This window comes from Truncatella angustata, assembly GCF_020726525.1.
Source record: "Truncatella angustata strain MPI-SDFR-AT-0073 chromosome Unknown BKA67scaffold_9, whole genome shotgun sequence".
NCBI lineage: Eukaryota > Fungi > Ascomycota > Sordariomycetes > Amphisphaeriales > Sporocadaceae > Truncatella > Truncatella angustata.
The window spans coordinates 1,272,856-1,287,400 of record NW_025763389.1 but is presented as its reverse complement, the minus strand read 5'-3'; the positions used below and the strand labels follow the sequence as shown (position 1 = coordinate 1,287,400).

At 50.0% G+C, this 14,545-nt stretch overlaps 2 protein-coding genes across 2 annotated transcripts; both read left to right on the top strand.

Annotated features, from left to right (window-relative positions):
* Positions 1 to 2,633: 2,633 nt before the first annotated feature.
* On the top strand, positions 2,634 to 6,091 carry BKA67DRAFT_524740 (rab-GTPase-TBC domain-containing protein; the record flags this gene model as incomplete). The annotated part of the gene is made up of 2 exons (XM_046098607.1): positions 2,634 to 3,077; positions 3,143 to 6,091. 2 exons carry the CDS (start codon positions 2,634 to 2,636, stop codon positions 6,089 to 6,091), a joined length of 3,393 nt encoding a protein of 1,130 aa, XP_045953443.1.
* Positions 6,092 to 7,686: 1,595 nt separating this feature from the next.
* BKA67DRAFT_419765 (uncharacterized protein) lies at positions 7,687 to 10,810 on the top strand. Its single transcript, XM_046096812.1, has 4 exons — positions 7,687 to 7,751; positions 7,844 to 8,532; positions 8,674 to 10,308; positions 10,584 to 10,810. The coding sequence occupies exons 2-4, from the start codon at positions 7,917 to 7,919 to the stop codon at positions 10,619 to 10,621; spliced, it is 2,289 nt and encodes a 762-aa protein (XP_045953442.1). The 5' UTR covers positions 7,687 to 7,751; positions 7,844 to 7,916; the 3' UTR covers positions 10,622 to 10,810.
* Positions 10,811 to 14,545: the final 3,735 nt, after the last annotated feature.

Genomic DNA, 14,545 nt, shown 5'->3' with positions numbered 1-14,545 from the left:
ATGCTGGCTCTGAGCATGAACTTGCTGTAACGTCGTTTCACCGTCGTTGACGCGAGTAAAATCTCGCCGAGCTCACCTGTGGCTTGCCTTGAAGCCGGAAGAAAAAAAGAAAGAAAAAACTCCCATCCTTGACTGTTTGACTCGCGGATTGCCCGACTGGGAAGTGTCCCCATTATCGCCTTCTCCAGAACGGCCTTGGCCGACAACATGAGGCATGTCACTGGAAATAAGCCACTTCGGCTTTAGAGGTTCGAGCCCATCTTGGCAGTCCTTGCCGTAGAACCGCGCTGGTGGAGATAGGGGTTACGAGAACTAGGTTAATGCATTAGTCGTGATTTGTTATTACTGTAGGGCATGATAATCATGAGGTATTATAGTCCCTGAGAGATGTGTATTTGGCACTTGTTCTCCTGAACATGTCAGCTGTTCGGTTCTTCGATCTGAGCGTTGATTGGTCACGATTTCATAAAAAGTCTCATCTCAGTCCAAGTACAATTCTTCGGTGTCAATACCAGAAACTCCAATTAGCGATTTGCGGCCGATAAGAGGGTTCTTTGTTCAACACCCCAGATGACCCCCCCACCTCAGAGGTTTCGATACCCTTATACAGCCTTCGTTTGTCGCTAACTCTCGAATTCAAAGCACCTGTGCATCACCACAATCAGAGTCGCCTTCTCGTAGAACTGCTGTATTTGAAGTCGCTCTGCTCTAGCGGATCGGCCAATATCCGCTGGGCGAAAGCGACGGAGCATAAAGTATGGTGGCGAAGACTGCTTCTGTGTTCAACCCAGCATTCAAGCGGTACCGGTACTACCGGTAGAAGGCTTCAATTCCGCAAAAGCCCCACATATAGGTTAAGTCCTAACCTACTTAGTTGAAGCTCATAGTTACTGAGCATATACTGGTATCGCGTAACCTGGTGACGCGCAACGTGTTGAGTGGTACGGCACCACCAGAAGCGTTTAGATTCCAGTGTACAGGAATAAGTGCTTGAATATGATCGTAGCCTGCTGGCCGATATCACCCATTGAATACGATCTGCTGTACGGGCAAGTTTCTGTTCATTCATATCATCTGAACTCCGATGAAAACGCATTCGCGGATTGTTCTGGTTCGTATTATCCAGCATGAACCAACATGGGCAGCAAGCTCTTACCTCGATTCCTGGTGTTCGCTGTGTCAAACGCCCTTCACACACGGCAAGCGACTGGATAGTCACCAATGCGTAAGATGTTCCCTTCGGTGATGTTCAGAACTGCAGCTGTGTGTGTTCTCGTTATGCCATCAAATGAGCCAAAGCGCACACTTGTGATTAGCAGCAGGGTTCATGCAACAGAGTTCTCTCTTTACAGTGGGTTTCACAACGGGATGACTTCAGAAAAAGCCCAGTGCGCGAATTGGAAAATAGAGTAATACGATGAGAGAACGGCAAGGGTGTTTTCTTTGGCTAAATATTGAGAGTGTCATGGTTCTTGAGCCAGTGAGGAAGAGAGGGGGGGGTGGGGGGTGAAGTAATTATAAGGATCTAACAAGGGTGATAACGAAGGTGCATCCAAACAGCATATGCTGTCTTGGACCTGAATCCAAAGGAAAGCAAATCACCTGCTTACTGTTTGGACACGGCACCCCCGAATGGCACGATCATGGTGACGATGGGGATTCCCAATTATGCTTTCCAACCGTCTCCAGAGTTCAATACCATTCGAGATCAACCATGCCCACTGAACAAGCATATCTGAGTTCTCCGACCGAACCGATAATATACCCTTACGTCACTGCACGAAGGTAAATGCATAGTCTGGATCTTTGCTATCTAAGCTTCCGGACTAAAGGTTACCTGCAGGCATTGCAGATACGTAGCATGCGTATGTGAGTCGTTTATCATGACTGAGACTGCATTTGCGTCGACGATCGCAAGAGCATGTGTACATGCACGCACGCACGCACGCATTGCATACATACATGAAACGCGACACGAGGCTCTAGGATTGCAACCAATGTGAATTTGGGTGGGTTGATCGTCTCTGGCTGTCTCTGGTTGTCTCTGGCCGTCAGGGGACCTTAAGCTAGTGGTGGCTTTATTGCAGTAGCTGTACTCTTTGCAAACTACTGTACTAACCTAACCTTACATGCCTCAGGCTCAGGCACTCTGTATGTATGTATGTACAGTAGACTGCGCAAGTGCACTAACCGTAGTAACCTACTGTGCGGGCCATATAGTCTGTACAGCATGTAACTACCTGCCCAATGGTTAGCGTTCTCGAGGCTGCAGATGTGGCTTAATAAAGCTGACCCCTGATTTGATTCTCTCCGAACGGGGCTGAGCTTGGCCCATTCATATCACTGCAGACTAGACTAACCTTAGGTTAACTGACTTGTACTTGCACTTGAACCTGAACCTGAACCCCACGGTGATCTCCAGCCGCGACGTATGACCACATTCTCATTTGCTGCCACTTCCTTTCCATGCTGTAATTCTATAGATAGACCACAACTGCGAGAGACAAGCTTCAGACACCTCGGTTCGGTTCGGTTCGGCATCGCATTGCACAGCGCCGTAACCTGAAATCCGGCTGCACCACGACATGCTTTGACCGACGTCCTTGGACCTCCAAGGCGACCAACCAGCAAACATGTTCAACCTCTCGAACCTGGTGCAGAAGGCTCAGTCGGCTGCACAGCAGCTGATTGATCCCATGTCAGGTCTGAATCTGACCAACTCGGACAGGAATCCTGCCAAATCTACTCTGTTCCAGCACCAATTCCGACTTCCGAGCACCCAGACCCCCTTGTACGAGATTGCCGCCGAGTTGACTATCCCGCCCTCCAATCCCACAAACGCGACACAGGGCGACCGAGAGCGCGAGCGAGGATGGCACTACGCTGGAAAGCTGCACCTTTCCGAGGCTTACATGTGCTTCTCCACCACGCCCACAAGCTTTGTCAACTCTGCTACCACCTCCTCCTCGTCAGGCTTCACGGGACAGACTCACGGCAGTGGCCCTGGCGGTAACGGCTTCACCTTCCCTCTCTGCGCCATCAGAAGAGTTGAGCGGTTGAATAGCCAGAGCTTTCAGGTAGGCCAAGAATCTTCCACCCCCATCAAGCACTTACCAGGCTGACGACACCCCCTTCCACCAAGTTCGCCCTTGCCATCACGACATGGAACGGCATCACACAAGAGGCTGCCAAAGACAAAGATAAGAGCCAACTCAGAGAACAACGCATAACCATACAGCTTGCTGGCAGTCGTCCAGCTTGCGAGAGATTTTGCGACGGGCTCAAGAAAGGGCTGAGAAATGCCGTAGGCCACGTGAGCAAGCTGAAAAAGGTCGTGTCCGAGTGCTATTCCGAGTACCTTCTCCGCCCCGAAACCGAGAAGGATGCGCATCCTCCCGATGCTGGCCTGGGTATGGTGTTCCGATACCCCGGCGATCCGAAGAAGCTCAGAGACCGAGCCAAGATGAGATTATGGGCCGAGTATCTTCGGGACAACGGCCGGAATGCCACCATAATCCGCCAGCCTACCTTCCACAAACTTATCCGCGTTGGCCTGCCGAACCGTCTCAGGGGGGAAATGTGGGAGTTGACATCAGGCTCTCTCTATCTCAGACTCGAGAATCCCACACTTTATGCGGACACTCTGGCAAAACACTCGGGCAAGGAATCCCTCGCTATTGACGAGATCGAGAAAGACCTGAATCGCAGTCTGCCAGAATATCCTGGTTTCCAGTCAGAAGACGGTATTGGCAGACTGCGCCGCGTCCTCACTGCCTACAGTTGGGTCGACACCGACGTCGGCTATTGTCAGGCCATGAATATCGTGGTGGCAGCACTACTTATCTATATGTCGGAATCTCAAGCTTTCTTTCTACTGAGTGCTCTATGCGATAGGCTTGTCCCTGGTTATTACTCGACTACCATGTACGGTACCCTGTTGGATCAAAAGGTTTTCGAATCGTTAGTCGAAAAGACCATGCCCATCTTGTGGGAGCATCTCGTCAAAAACGACATTCAACTCTCAGTTGTCTCTCTTCCGTGGTTCCTTTCGCTGTACATCAACTCAATGCCTCTAGTATTTGCTTTCCGAGTTCTCGATGTTTTCTTCGTTGAGGGCCCAAAGGTACTGTTTCAGGTCGGGTTGGCAATACTACGGATCAATGGCGAGGAGTTGTTGGATGCAACAGACGACGGCGCATTTATATCCGTCTTGAAGGGCTACTTCTCTCGCCTGGATGAATCAGCGCATCCAAAGTCGGAGAACCCAAAGTTACGCGCCATCAATCGCTTCCAGGAACTCATGGTTGTGGCTTTCAAAGAATTCTCTGGAATCACACATAGCAGCATCCAGGATTTGCGATTGAAGAACAAGGACGCCGTTCTCAATAATATTGAAAACTTCGCCAAGCGAACAGCTATTCGCAATCTTGGCCCCGACAGCAAGCTCCTCAGCCCGGATGAGCTTGGCGCTGTCTATGACAGATTCTATGGTATACTCTACGAAAGGCAGCAACGCGATTGCATCATTCAGGAAGAGCAATTGCGGCGAGAGAAGGCAAGCAAAACTCGGGCGGCTGCTGCATTCTCGGACCATCAAGATCACGGCGTGGACAAAGGCCGTGTTGGACTTGGCCCAAGCACCAGCTTGATGGATTACGATGCATTCAGAGAATTTCTTGCAGCCATGTCGAAGTGGGCCATTTCGGATGCTCCAAAAACGCCCACGCGGGACCAGTTTCACGAGAAAGACCCGAGTCTGTACTTTGGGTCATTCAGAAAGTCGAGCAGTAATCTACTGTCTCCCTGGGGAGCAGGACCGGAGCCAGCTGACCATGAGTTTATGCAGAGACTTTTCAGACGCTGGGATATCGATTCAAGCTCAACACTAACACTTCAAAACGTCGTCACTGGGTTGGCTCAAATCAAAGGGAAGCGAGACATCATGGGAACCATCACATACTTCTTCGAGCTCTACGATGATGATGGAGATGACAAAGTAGACCGCGAAGGAATTCTTCGTATCTCTGAGGCTTTACTATTCCTGTCTCGTCGTGGGCTGGAAGGCACGCTTAGTGGATCTAGCTCGAATCCCGCCTTGAACACTTTGGCTGAGGCTAATGGCCCAGGAAGTCCGCCGATCGGAGGTAGTGTGAACGAGCGGTTTCTCGGCAGCGTTAGTGCTTTCATTAGACGGTGTTTTGAGTATGCAGACCCAGATCATCCAATCAACCAAGACCCCTTGGACAAGGAGGATGAAAAGAGTGGCGGGTCGGCACGTAACGATGCCCAGCCAGCCGACAACAGCGCATTTGCAATCGGCGATGATGAGGATGAAAATGAGGATGAGGATGATCTTCTGGCCTTCGACAAAGCTGACGATAGCCCTCGATCAGCGCAGAAGAGACCAAATCTTCCCGCACAACCTGCAGCCATTGGAAAGCCTTCAGGAGACGGCGAACTCAAGAGGACTGTCTCAAAGGCACAATCGGAGAAAGCAAACGCAGCGCTCGATCCTTCCAACCCGTTATATATGACGCTGCCTACGTTTCGCATGGTAGTGCTTGCAGACGAACTACTTGAACTATTTTTCGAATCGTCCTTCCCGACATCGATTCATATTATTGACGGCCTGCCAACCCCTGCCACACCGTCTTCATCGCTGACTACGTTCTCGAGCTTCAGCCGCGCAACCGCTCCGGTTATTCCGGTTCCTCATCCTGGACCTGGCGGGCCCACGCGGAGCTTACGAGGCGTGCTGGATAATATTGTTACAGACGCTTCTCGGGTGGCAGCTGAAGTGCGGCGCCGCATGGAGGAAGCCCAGCGCGAACTAGAAAAGAACGCTCTCCCCGGGCAAAAGGACGACGAGGACGAAGATGATGATGACATCCCTGGGCTCAGGTCTGCCGTTGCAGACCCCGAACGCCGGAGTGTGCGGTCAACCGACCGAGATCTACTGGATGGAGCCGATGCCGAAGCTGGAGCAACTAAGGGCCAAGAAGACTCAAGTCAAACTTTACTCGATACTCAGGGCGCACCAATCAAAGATTCGAGCACTTCAAAGCCTGGAATTGTGGAATTTGAGAGTTAGATGAGTTGCATGTATTGAGGGCGGAGTTTGGTTGGAACTGGACTGGATTGGACTCATGAGGAATTGGGAGTTGCTTGCTTTCTGCGTTAGGGTGTATCTAGGGCTGAACCACAGCAGTAAGGAAGGAATTCCGTATCATTAGGCACCACTATCATGTCTCCCCTGTTGGTGGCTGAGACAACTACCAGCCTCAAGAATCCAGGGAAATGGGATTCTGGATCTACAATTATTGTTGGCGTTCGTCGATGACACTGGTTGAGAACCAACGGGGATCTTCTGGCGATGCAGCAACAGCAAACACCTGTAGCTATTATGCCTACAGTACCTTTCCATAGAAAGACACAATGATATTAAATGATACGTCGAAAAGTGTCTTTTGAAAGTGTGCAATCCTCGGTGGCACAACACAACGTCCTGCATTTCCCACAAGTCGTCTTCCAGCTTCAGTTTGGATCTTCATTGTCATTCCAAGTGCAAAGCGTCGGTCAGCCGCCACGCTGCAATGGCATTGCCCTGTGATGGAAATGAATCAAGGCGGGCAAGCCAGACTTTGCTCGGCATTCCTCCCCTGATGCCGTTGACTCTCATCCCTTGGCCGTTCCAGGTCGATGCTTTCAAATACCACCGCCGCCGCACCACACGGTCTCGACGAAACATGATCTACCCAACTACATAGCGTGTCCTCACCTGATTTGCCGGTTTCGCTCTTTTGATATTCATCACGTAGTGCTTCGTCTTCCAGGCTCGCCGAAGTTATTGAGACCTGCAGTGTGCTGAGCACTCGGTTGCCAACATGGTCTCGACCTTCACCGTGAGGGCCGCCGTCCTCGTGGGCATATGCGCCTTCATCGTCCGGGTCAAGGCTCAAGGTTATTTCTACGAAGATACCAGACCATATTGCGTTGATAAGACCTTCCAATACCTTGGGTGTTTCACGGCGCCTGGCAGTCAGGACCCCTTCGGTTTTGTTCCCGGTGTCCCTACCGACATCGCTGGCAGCAATGACCCATCTTTCTCATATGTTGAATACGACAACAACGATAACTATAACGCTACAAACAACCCTTACTTCTGTTCTCGACTCTGCCGCCACCACGGGTTCAAATATACCGGCATGTACAATGGCGGGTGTACATGTGCCTCGTCGCTCAACGACCAGGTCAGGACCTTGGGGTCGCGAATAGCCGAGGCTAACTGCGCAAACCAATGCGCTGGAGATCTCAACGAGAACTGCGGCACGTCTACTGCGATTCGAGTCTGGGCTGATTTGTCGTTCACCAAAGAGACTGACCTCACCACCTCGGGAACCAATACCATACAGCCCTCTGTGATTCTTGGATATCAAAAACTTGGTTGCTTCTATGGCCCCGGTGGTGGGCCCAACATCCCAGGCCCGAGTTACTTCAGAAAGACGGTTTCGAGCGCCGACCAATGCTTTTCTTACTGCGCAGACCTAAAGTTACCAATTGCACGCGTGGCCAGAGATGGTGCTACAACGTATAATGTTCCGTCCCCCGAGATGAGCTGAACCTGTGTTGACCTTCTTTTGCAGATTCCGTTGTTTTTGCGGAGGGGATTTTGGAGTTGGTGTCCGGTCCTTTGACGACAGCGCAGATACCTTGGGGCTTTGCCAAAGCAAATGTTCAGACGGCTCGATAAGGTAAGTTATTACGTCCAAACTAACAGTTTGGTCTCCTTGGTTCCTTATTTCGATAAGTTCTTCTCTTAGTACGGCAAATTGACCGTGTACAGTGGCTGCCAAGGACAAAATTGCTGTGCTCAAGGCAACAACAATGTCGCACCTGTCTATGCGAATCCCCTTCTCATGGGCTGCTACATCCCTAGGATTCCTGGCATACAGCCGACCAATGCTCCTGATACGCCAGTGGCGACTTCTTTTACTTGCATCGCCACGCCCAGTTTCATCGCCAACAGAGCTACTGGTTATGTCGATTACAACTCAGCCTCAATCACGAGATCGGCGTCGTTTGTTGCCACCGCTACGGTTGCGGCGACTCCAGGCGTGACTTTCACACCCTACGGCTGTTATGGCGGCGCGCAAGGCACACCACTTGTACAAAACGCATTCCCTGTGCCGACTCAGTCACTAACAGGAAGTGTCGTGAACGTCGATACATGTGTCGAGTACTGCAACACGCACAGTTACAACTGGTTAGTTTTGAAGGGAAGCGTCGGCGGTGTTTCTCAGTGCATCTGCGGCTCAGACATCGGCGCAAACCTGGGCAACACGGAAACGTTCGCATCTTGCAGCAAGCCGTGCTCCGGATCTAATTCTGAGCTGTGCGGCTTCGACTCTAATTACCCCGGAGGTCTGATATATGTCAACAAGGCTGTCGGTGGCGCAGGCCTCAACGGTGCCTGGTACCAAAAGTACTCCAGTACATGGTCTTTGACACCGACATACAGCTGTACACCTACAGGTACGTTGATTGCACTACTCGTGTGCTCGATTCGGCAATCTACAGACTCAGGGGCCAGTCGGCCTTGCGCAGCCAATGCTGTCCCGCGTTACACATGTCGTTCCATCCAGTAAGGCATCCCAGAGCTGACTTCTGTCTTAGGGACTACAACGACATCTGCCACAACTTCTACAGCAACATCGTCTACGGGCACATCTTCAACAGCGACATCGTCTACAGCAACCTCTACAGGTACATCTTCTACAGCAACATCGTCTACGGGTACATCTTCAACAGCGACGTCGTCTACAGCAACCTCTACAGGTACATCTTCTACAGCAACATCGTCTACGGGTACATCTTCAACAGCGACGTCATCCACAGCAACCTCTACAGGTACATCTTCCACAGAAACATTTACGGGAGCATCTTCTACAGAGACGTCATCTACAGAAACCTCGACAGGTACATCTTTTACAGAAACGTCTACCGGCACATCTTCTACAGAGACGTCATCTACAGAAACCTCGACAGGTGTGTCTTCGACAGAGACGTCTACAGGTACATCTTCCACGGAAATTTCTACGGGCACATCTTCTACAGAGACGTCGTCTATAGAAACATCTACAGGTACATCTTCCACAGAAACCTTTACGGGAACATCTGTTACAGAAACGTCTACCGGCACATCTTCTACAGAAACATCTTCTACAGAAACCTCGACAGATACATCTTCTACAGAAACCTTTACAGGTACATCTTCGACAGAAATTTCTACGGGCACATCTTCTACAGAGACATCATTCACAGAAACATCGTTAGGCACATCTACAGAGACCTCATCTATAGAAGTATCGTCTACAGAAACTTCTACAGGCACATCTTCTACAGAAACTGTGACGGGTACATCTACAGAAGTATCGTCCACAGAAGTATCGTCTACAGAAGTATCGTCTACAGAAACTTCTATAGGCACATCTTCTACAGAAACTGTGACGGGTACATCTACAGAAGTATCGTCTGCAGAAACTTCTACAGGTACATTGTCTACAGAAACTTCTACAGGCACGTCGTCAGAAACTGTGACGGGCGCAACTACCGGAAGCTCAAGCAGCGCCACATCTACAGATATTTCATCTAACGTTTCGTCTTTCACAGCGACTTCTTCAACCAGTCCGTCTTCTAGCGACACCGACAGGTCGACAGGGACGACACCGACGAGCTCTGCCTCTGTGTCAGGGACTACCACCACTGCAGGCGCAGGGACCACGTCTAGTGAGATCAGCAGCATCACGGTTACAAGTGTAACTGGCGGCGAATCTGCAACAAGCTCGTTAGCGAGCAACACTGACTCTATCAGTACTGCCTCTAACACTGCTGATTCTTCAGCTGGCTCTTCTCACTCCACAACCGTCCTTACGAGTGGTTCTGCGTCTGACAGTACTACCAGCTCTAGCAACAGCGGATCTGCAATTGGCTCAAATTCAGTAACAGATGGCGCAACGGCTTCTCCTGAGACCAGTGTTCCAGTTTCGGACACTTCTGTGTCCGATACTGCCATCACCTCTTCGACGAACACTGTCATTAGCCAAAAGGTCGATGCTACTGTTGGCGGTCCGACCCCAACTCTAAGTAGCGGCGGCGTCTCAAACCCTGACACCATTATATCTGCTTCACATACTTCTGCTCAAACCTCTGGAGAGGCGACCCGCTACACTAGTACTCCGACTCAAAATACTGATGGTCAAGGCAATGGCGCATCTACAACGTCAGCAAATGGTGCTGAACAAAATTCCGGTACGTCAAACACATCTCCTGGTAGCAATGCTCAGTCTACAAACGGCAATGATGGAAATGATGGCCAGAGCACAAGCGCCTCATCCAAGCCTGCTGGTAATGCCCAAACCACCAACAGTAACGGTGGCAATGGAGGCCATAGCTCGAGTGTTCCGACGACAACAGCTGGTGATGGTGCACAGCCTACCAACAGCGACGGCGGATCAGGTGGTCAATCTGCAAGCACCACCGCTGTTAGCAACGACGTCCAGCCAACTAATAGTAATGGTGACAAGGGTGGTCAAACTACAAGCACCACAGCTTCGCAAAATAACGGCTCCGGACCCGAGTCAACCGGTGGTGACGGTGGGAACGCAAATGCAAGTGCCGCAGCTTCGCAGAGCAATGGTGGCAGTACGCAGCCCACTGGCGGTAATGTTGGTAACTCAGGCTTAACGAGGACGGCAGTGCCAAGTCAAGGCACTATTTCCTCTGCGCCAGCTACAACTACAGCCCCTTCATCTGCATCGGCTGCACATGACTCAACACGACCAACCGTGACGGTTGCATCGTCTAATGTAGTGAGCTTCGACGCAGTCTTCAACATGACGGCGGTGCCCAATGACTATGCCGCTTTCGTCAACTTTACCATCTATGATCCCGTCACTGGAGAGCCTTCGACTGATCTCTTTGTCATCCAATACCTCGGTTGTTATCTGGTTCCAGAAGGCGTAAATCCATTCACTGCCAATGATACCCGCAACTTCACAGAAAATCCCATTGCGAGTGGTACAGCTTCCGGCTGTGCTGGTGTCTGCGCTGGTGCCAACTTCACTCTTTCTGCGAACAACAACGGCGACTGTTTCTGTGGAAACGTTGCCAACTTGGGTGATTTGACTCTTGAAGAAGACAGAGGCAACTGCGCTGTTCCATGCAAGGATGACCCGAACCAAAGCTGTGGTGGAGGTGATCGACTCGCACCATCCACCAAAAGACGGTGGCTTTCGAGACGAGATGCCTCCTTCGTCAACATCATTGTTGCCAAAAATTCTGCTGACGCTGTCATTGTTGCTCTTGATTCCACCACGTCATCCTCGACTATTTTCACCAGCACTAGCATAGTCAGTTCTTTTACGGCTACTAACGTTGGTGCAGGCTCAATAAGCAGCAATACTGAAATTGCGACGCAGACCGCCAACGGCTCGGGTTCACAGAGCACAGGCACTTCCGTTGGAGGCCAATCGCAAACTGGCGACGGCCCAGGCTCGCAAACCACTAATACCATCGCTGGAGATTCATCGCAGACTGTTACTGGTGCTAGTTCTGGTTCAGGGCCCCAGAGCACTGATATCAACGTTGCAAGTGCAGCACAAACTGGTACCGGAGCTAGTTCGGGATATCAAAACACCACCACCAATGCTGGAGGTTCATCACAGTCTGGTACTGGGGGAAGTTCGGGACCTCAGAGCACTGGCACTGGCGGAGGTGGTCCCAACCCATCGACTGGGGCCGGTACGGGAACAGAAACTGGTGCTGCTGCATCTGCATCCCCTACCATCCCTGGCATCCAGGATGTGGCAGATAGTTCTATTTTCTTCGGTGTTGTGCTAGACCAGGGATCAGCTTCGAACTTAACCAGAGGTCGCGTCTTCCCGGGCATCAAAAAGCGTCAACAAGCACCTGGTGGTTTTATTGGTGATGCCGGTCCTATCAACCCTGATTCTTGCAGTCTTGCCACCTCATTCAACCTGACTGATGGTCGACTGGTTAGTGGCGGACAGTTCGTTTCTACTGATCCTGGGTTTCCCTATATCCTACTGGCTGTGCAGCCTACCACTGGCTCGATCGTCCAGACCTTCTCATCGGTCGACGGCGTCCTACATTGGTATCACCCAGACTTCTACCAGGGCGAGGCTGGATTTTGCAGGGTTCCATCCGGAGAGACCTACATCACATTTGTGGCGTCGTCTGGTTGGCCCGCTGGTTGTATCCCTATTTCTCTTACGGTCTACGAAGGTAAGTGTCTTTTTGTTCCGGCCTAGATTAGCATACTGATAAAATCCTAGACTCCCAATGTGTGGACGGAGCTATTGTCTCTGCCCCTCCTTCCACACCTACACCCACACCAGCGCCGACTGGCGGCAATGGCAACGGGGGCATTGGCGACGGTCTGGCTACCACAAGGCTGCCTTTCTCGCAAGATATTTTCGAGTCGGGCGCTACCCCAGCGGGTGAAATCTGTGTCTCTACGACGCTCTCCTGGGTACTAGGTCCGGCCCCTACCTTCCTCCGTACTTAGAGTACCACTGTTGAGCACAAATCCATGGGTAAAGGGTTTTGAAGGGAGTTCGGAGAAGAACGATTTCACCTGGACTCAGCCTGGTCGGTTATAATGAGATGGAACCAAAAGAATTTCTTGACTTCACTGTATTACTTGACCATGACCTTTTTCTTTTTTTGTGCGAAGGATGAGCGTTTTGGGGTTGCGGCTACATGACAGACGACGTAATGGAAAATGACGAACTGGACTACTTGTACTAGAAAGTTTCCAAACGTATTAATATCTACGGAGCTATATTCTTTTCAACCAGTACTGTCTGTGGTGGGTTGGCTCACCTTGACTTGGTCGACTCCTCAAAGGCAAGCCCTTAACAGTGGTGATACTGGTTATCTTCGATCATCTCGATGACCTTGTCAGGAATCCTGTGTTCAGAGGAATGGTGTCATAACCTACATCAAGTTTCTTTCAATGTTCCATTTTTGTGCTCTTCTTGCTTTCGATTTCTGCTGCATATATATTGACATATTCACGGCTGGGCATAAAGATATCCGCTGGGACAATTGCTGAACATAAGACCGTACATAAAATACCTAATCTCCTATGCACATGCGCCTAGTAACACCTGTTACATCTTAGAAGAGTGTGGAAAAGGAGATGATCTCGAACTGACTTTTTATATATATTTTTTTAATTTAGCTTCGTGAAATTTGATTCTGCAGTAGGATGTCGACATTTTGCTTCATCGACCATGGAACACGCCATGAGGTACTACCACTTGGAACTATGGCACATGGCTTGTGAGGGCGAGCTACGACTTTAAGTATCCTCATGAGTATTAATCCTTGGTTTTTGTATTTATGAATAGCTTCACATGACCACACAGTCAACGCTATCGACCAGTCATAGTCCGGGCCTGGGTTTGTATTGCACAGAGACGGATGTACGGCGAACAAGTTTGATCAGACTCACCTTTGTTATGAGATGTCACAAGATAGTATATGATGAGAGAGCGGTGCTTAGTCTGTCTGCCGTTCGTGTACTCTATACATTTCGTCAACCATGCCTACCGATACAACCGGTGGACTATACGCAAGATATTCAGGGGCTCTCGTATGTCAGTGTCAAAAATGATTAACGATTGGAAGCATTTGTTGTAGAGAACATATGGTGCATCAATATCCTGTACAAAGCAATAACGCCGCGGGTTGAAAGGGAAGAGATTTGGAAATTTCGTTTGAACCTACATGAGTCTCCTAACCTAGTTGTCATAAAAACGGCGCTCACTAATATACTATACGCTGTAGATCGCATATGTACCACAGTAGTTCACAGATCCACTCAGGTCATTGGACTGTTTCAACTTTATCAGATACCTGCCTATTCCGAATATATTCCGACCTTCTGTTTATATTACTGAGTTACATAGAATTTTGTCACACTTGGATGTAGCTAAAAACACATTTAGCCGTTAGCATACAAACAGGGTTTCCATACAAGCAATTCGCTGACTCCGGATACCGGCAAAGCCGCTTGCCTTGGCTGCGTTTGTGCACTTCGCCACTGCAGTACGCGTCCGTGAAGGTTTTCTGAGGTGATCGACTAGTTAAGCTATACGTAACATGAAGTGGTGGATATATCACAGCTCGAGTTTAATTTATCTTAATTTACTTTAATACTATTGAGTTGGATGCAAAGCAGCCGGAATGGCGGAAGGCTTGGCAGGCAGGCAGGTAAACCCCTTGCGCCGCAAGACAGTGTTATCAGTAGTCGTATTACCGCTTTTGGAGATTGACAGAAAGATGAATATTGGAGAACATGGTCTGCGATATTGGCATATAATTTCCAAACGCTGGATAGGAGCGATGGTACGATATTAAAATGAATACCGGGCCCCAATGGATCGAAGGAGTTTCTTCACAGCTCTGAACAAAGAATGGCGACCGACCCCACGCCGCGTAACCTGCTTTTGAACACATT

Excerpts from the sequence above, each read along its gene's own strand:
- BKA67DRAFT_419765 (XM_046096812.1), top strand. The coding sequence starts at position 7,917 with ATGGGCTGCTACATCCCTAGGATTCCTGGCATACAGCCGACCAATGCT. Across the intron at positions 8,533-8,673 it reads ATACAGCTGTACACCTACAG|GGACTACAACGACATCTGCC; the intron begins GTACGTTGATTG and ends CTTCTGTCTTAG. Across the intron at positions 10,309-10,583 it reads TGGTGCTGAACAAAATTCCG|GGTGGTCAAACTACAAGCAC; the intron begins GTACGTCAAACA and ends AATGGTGACAAG.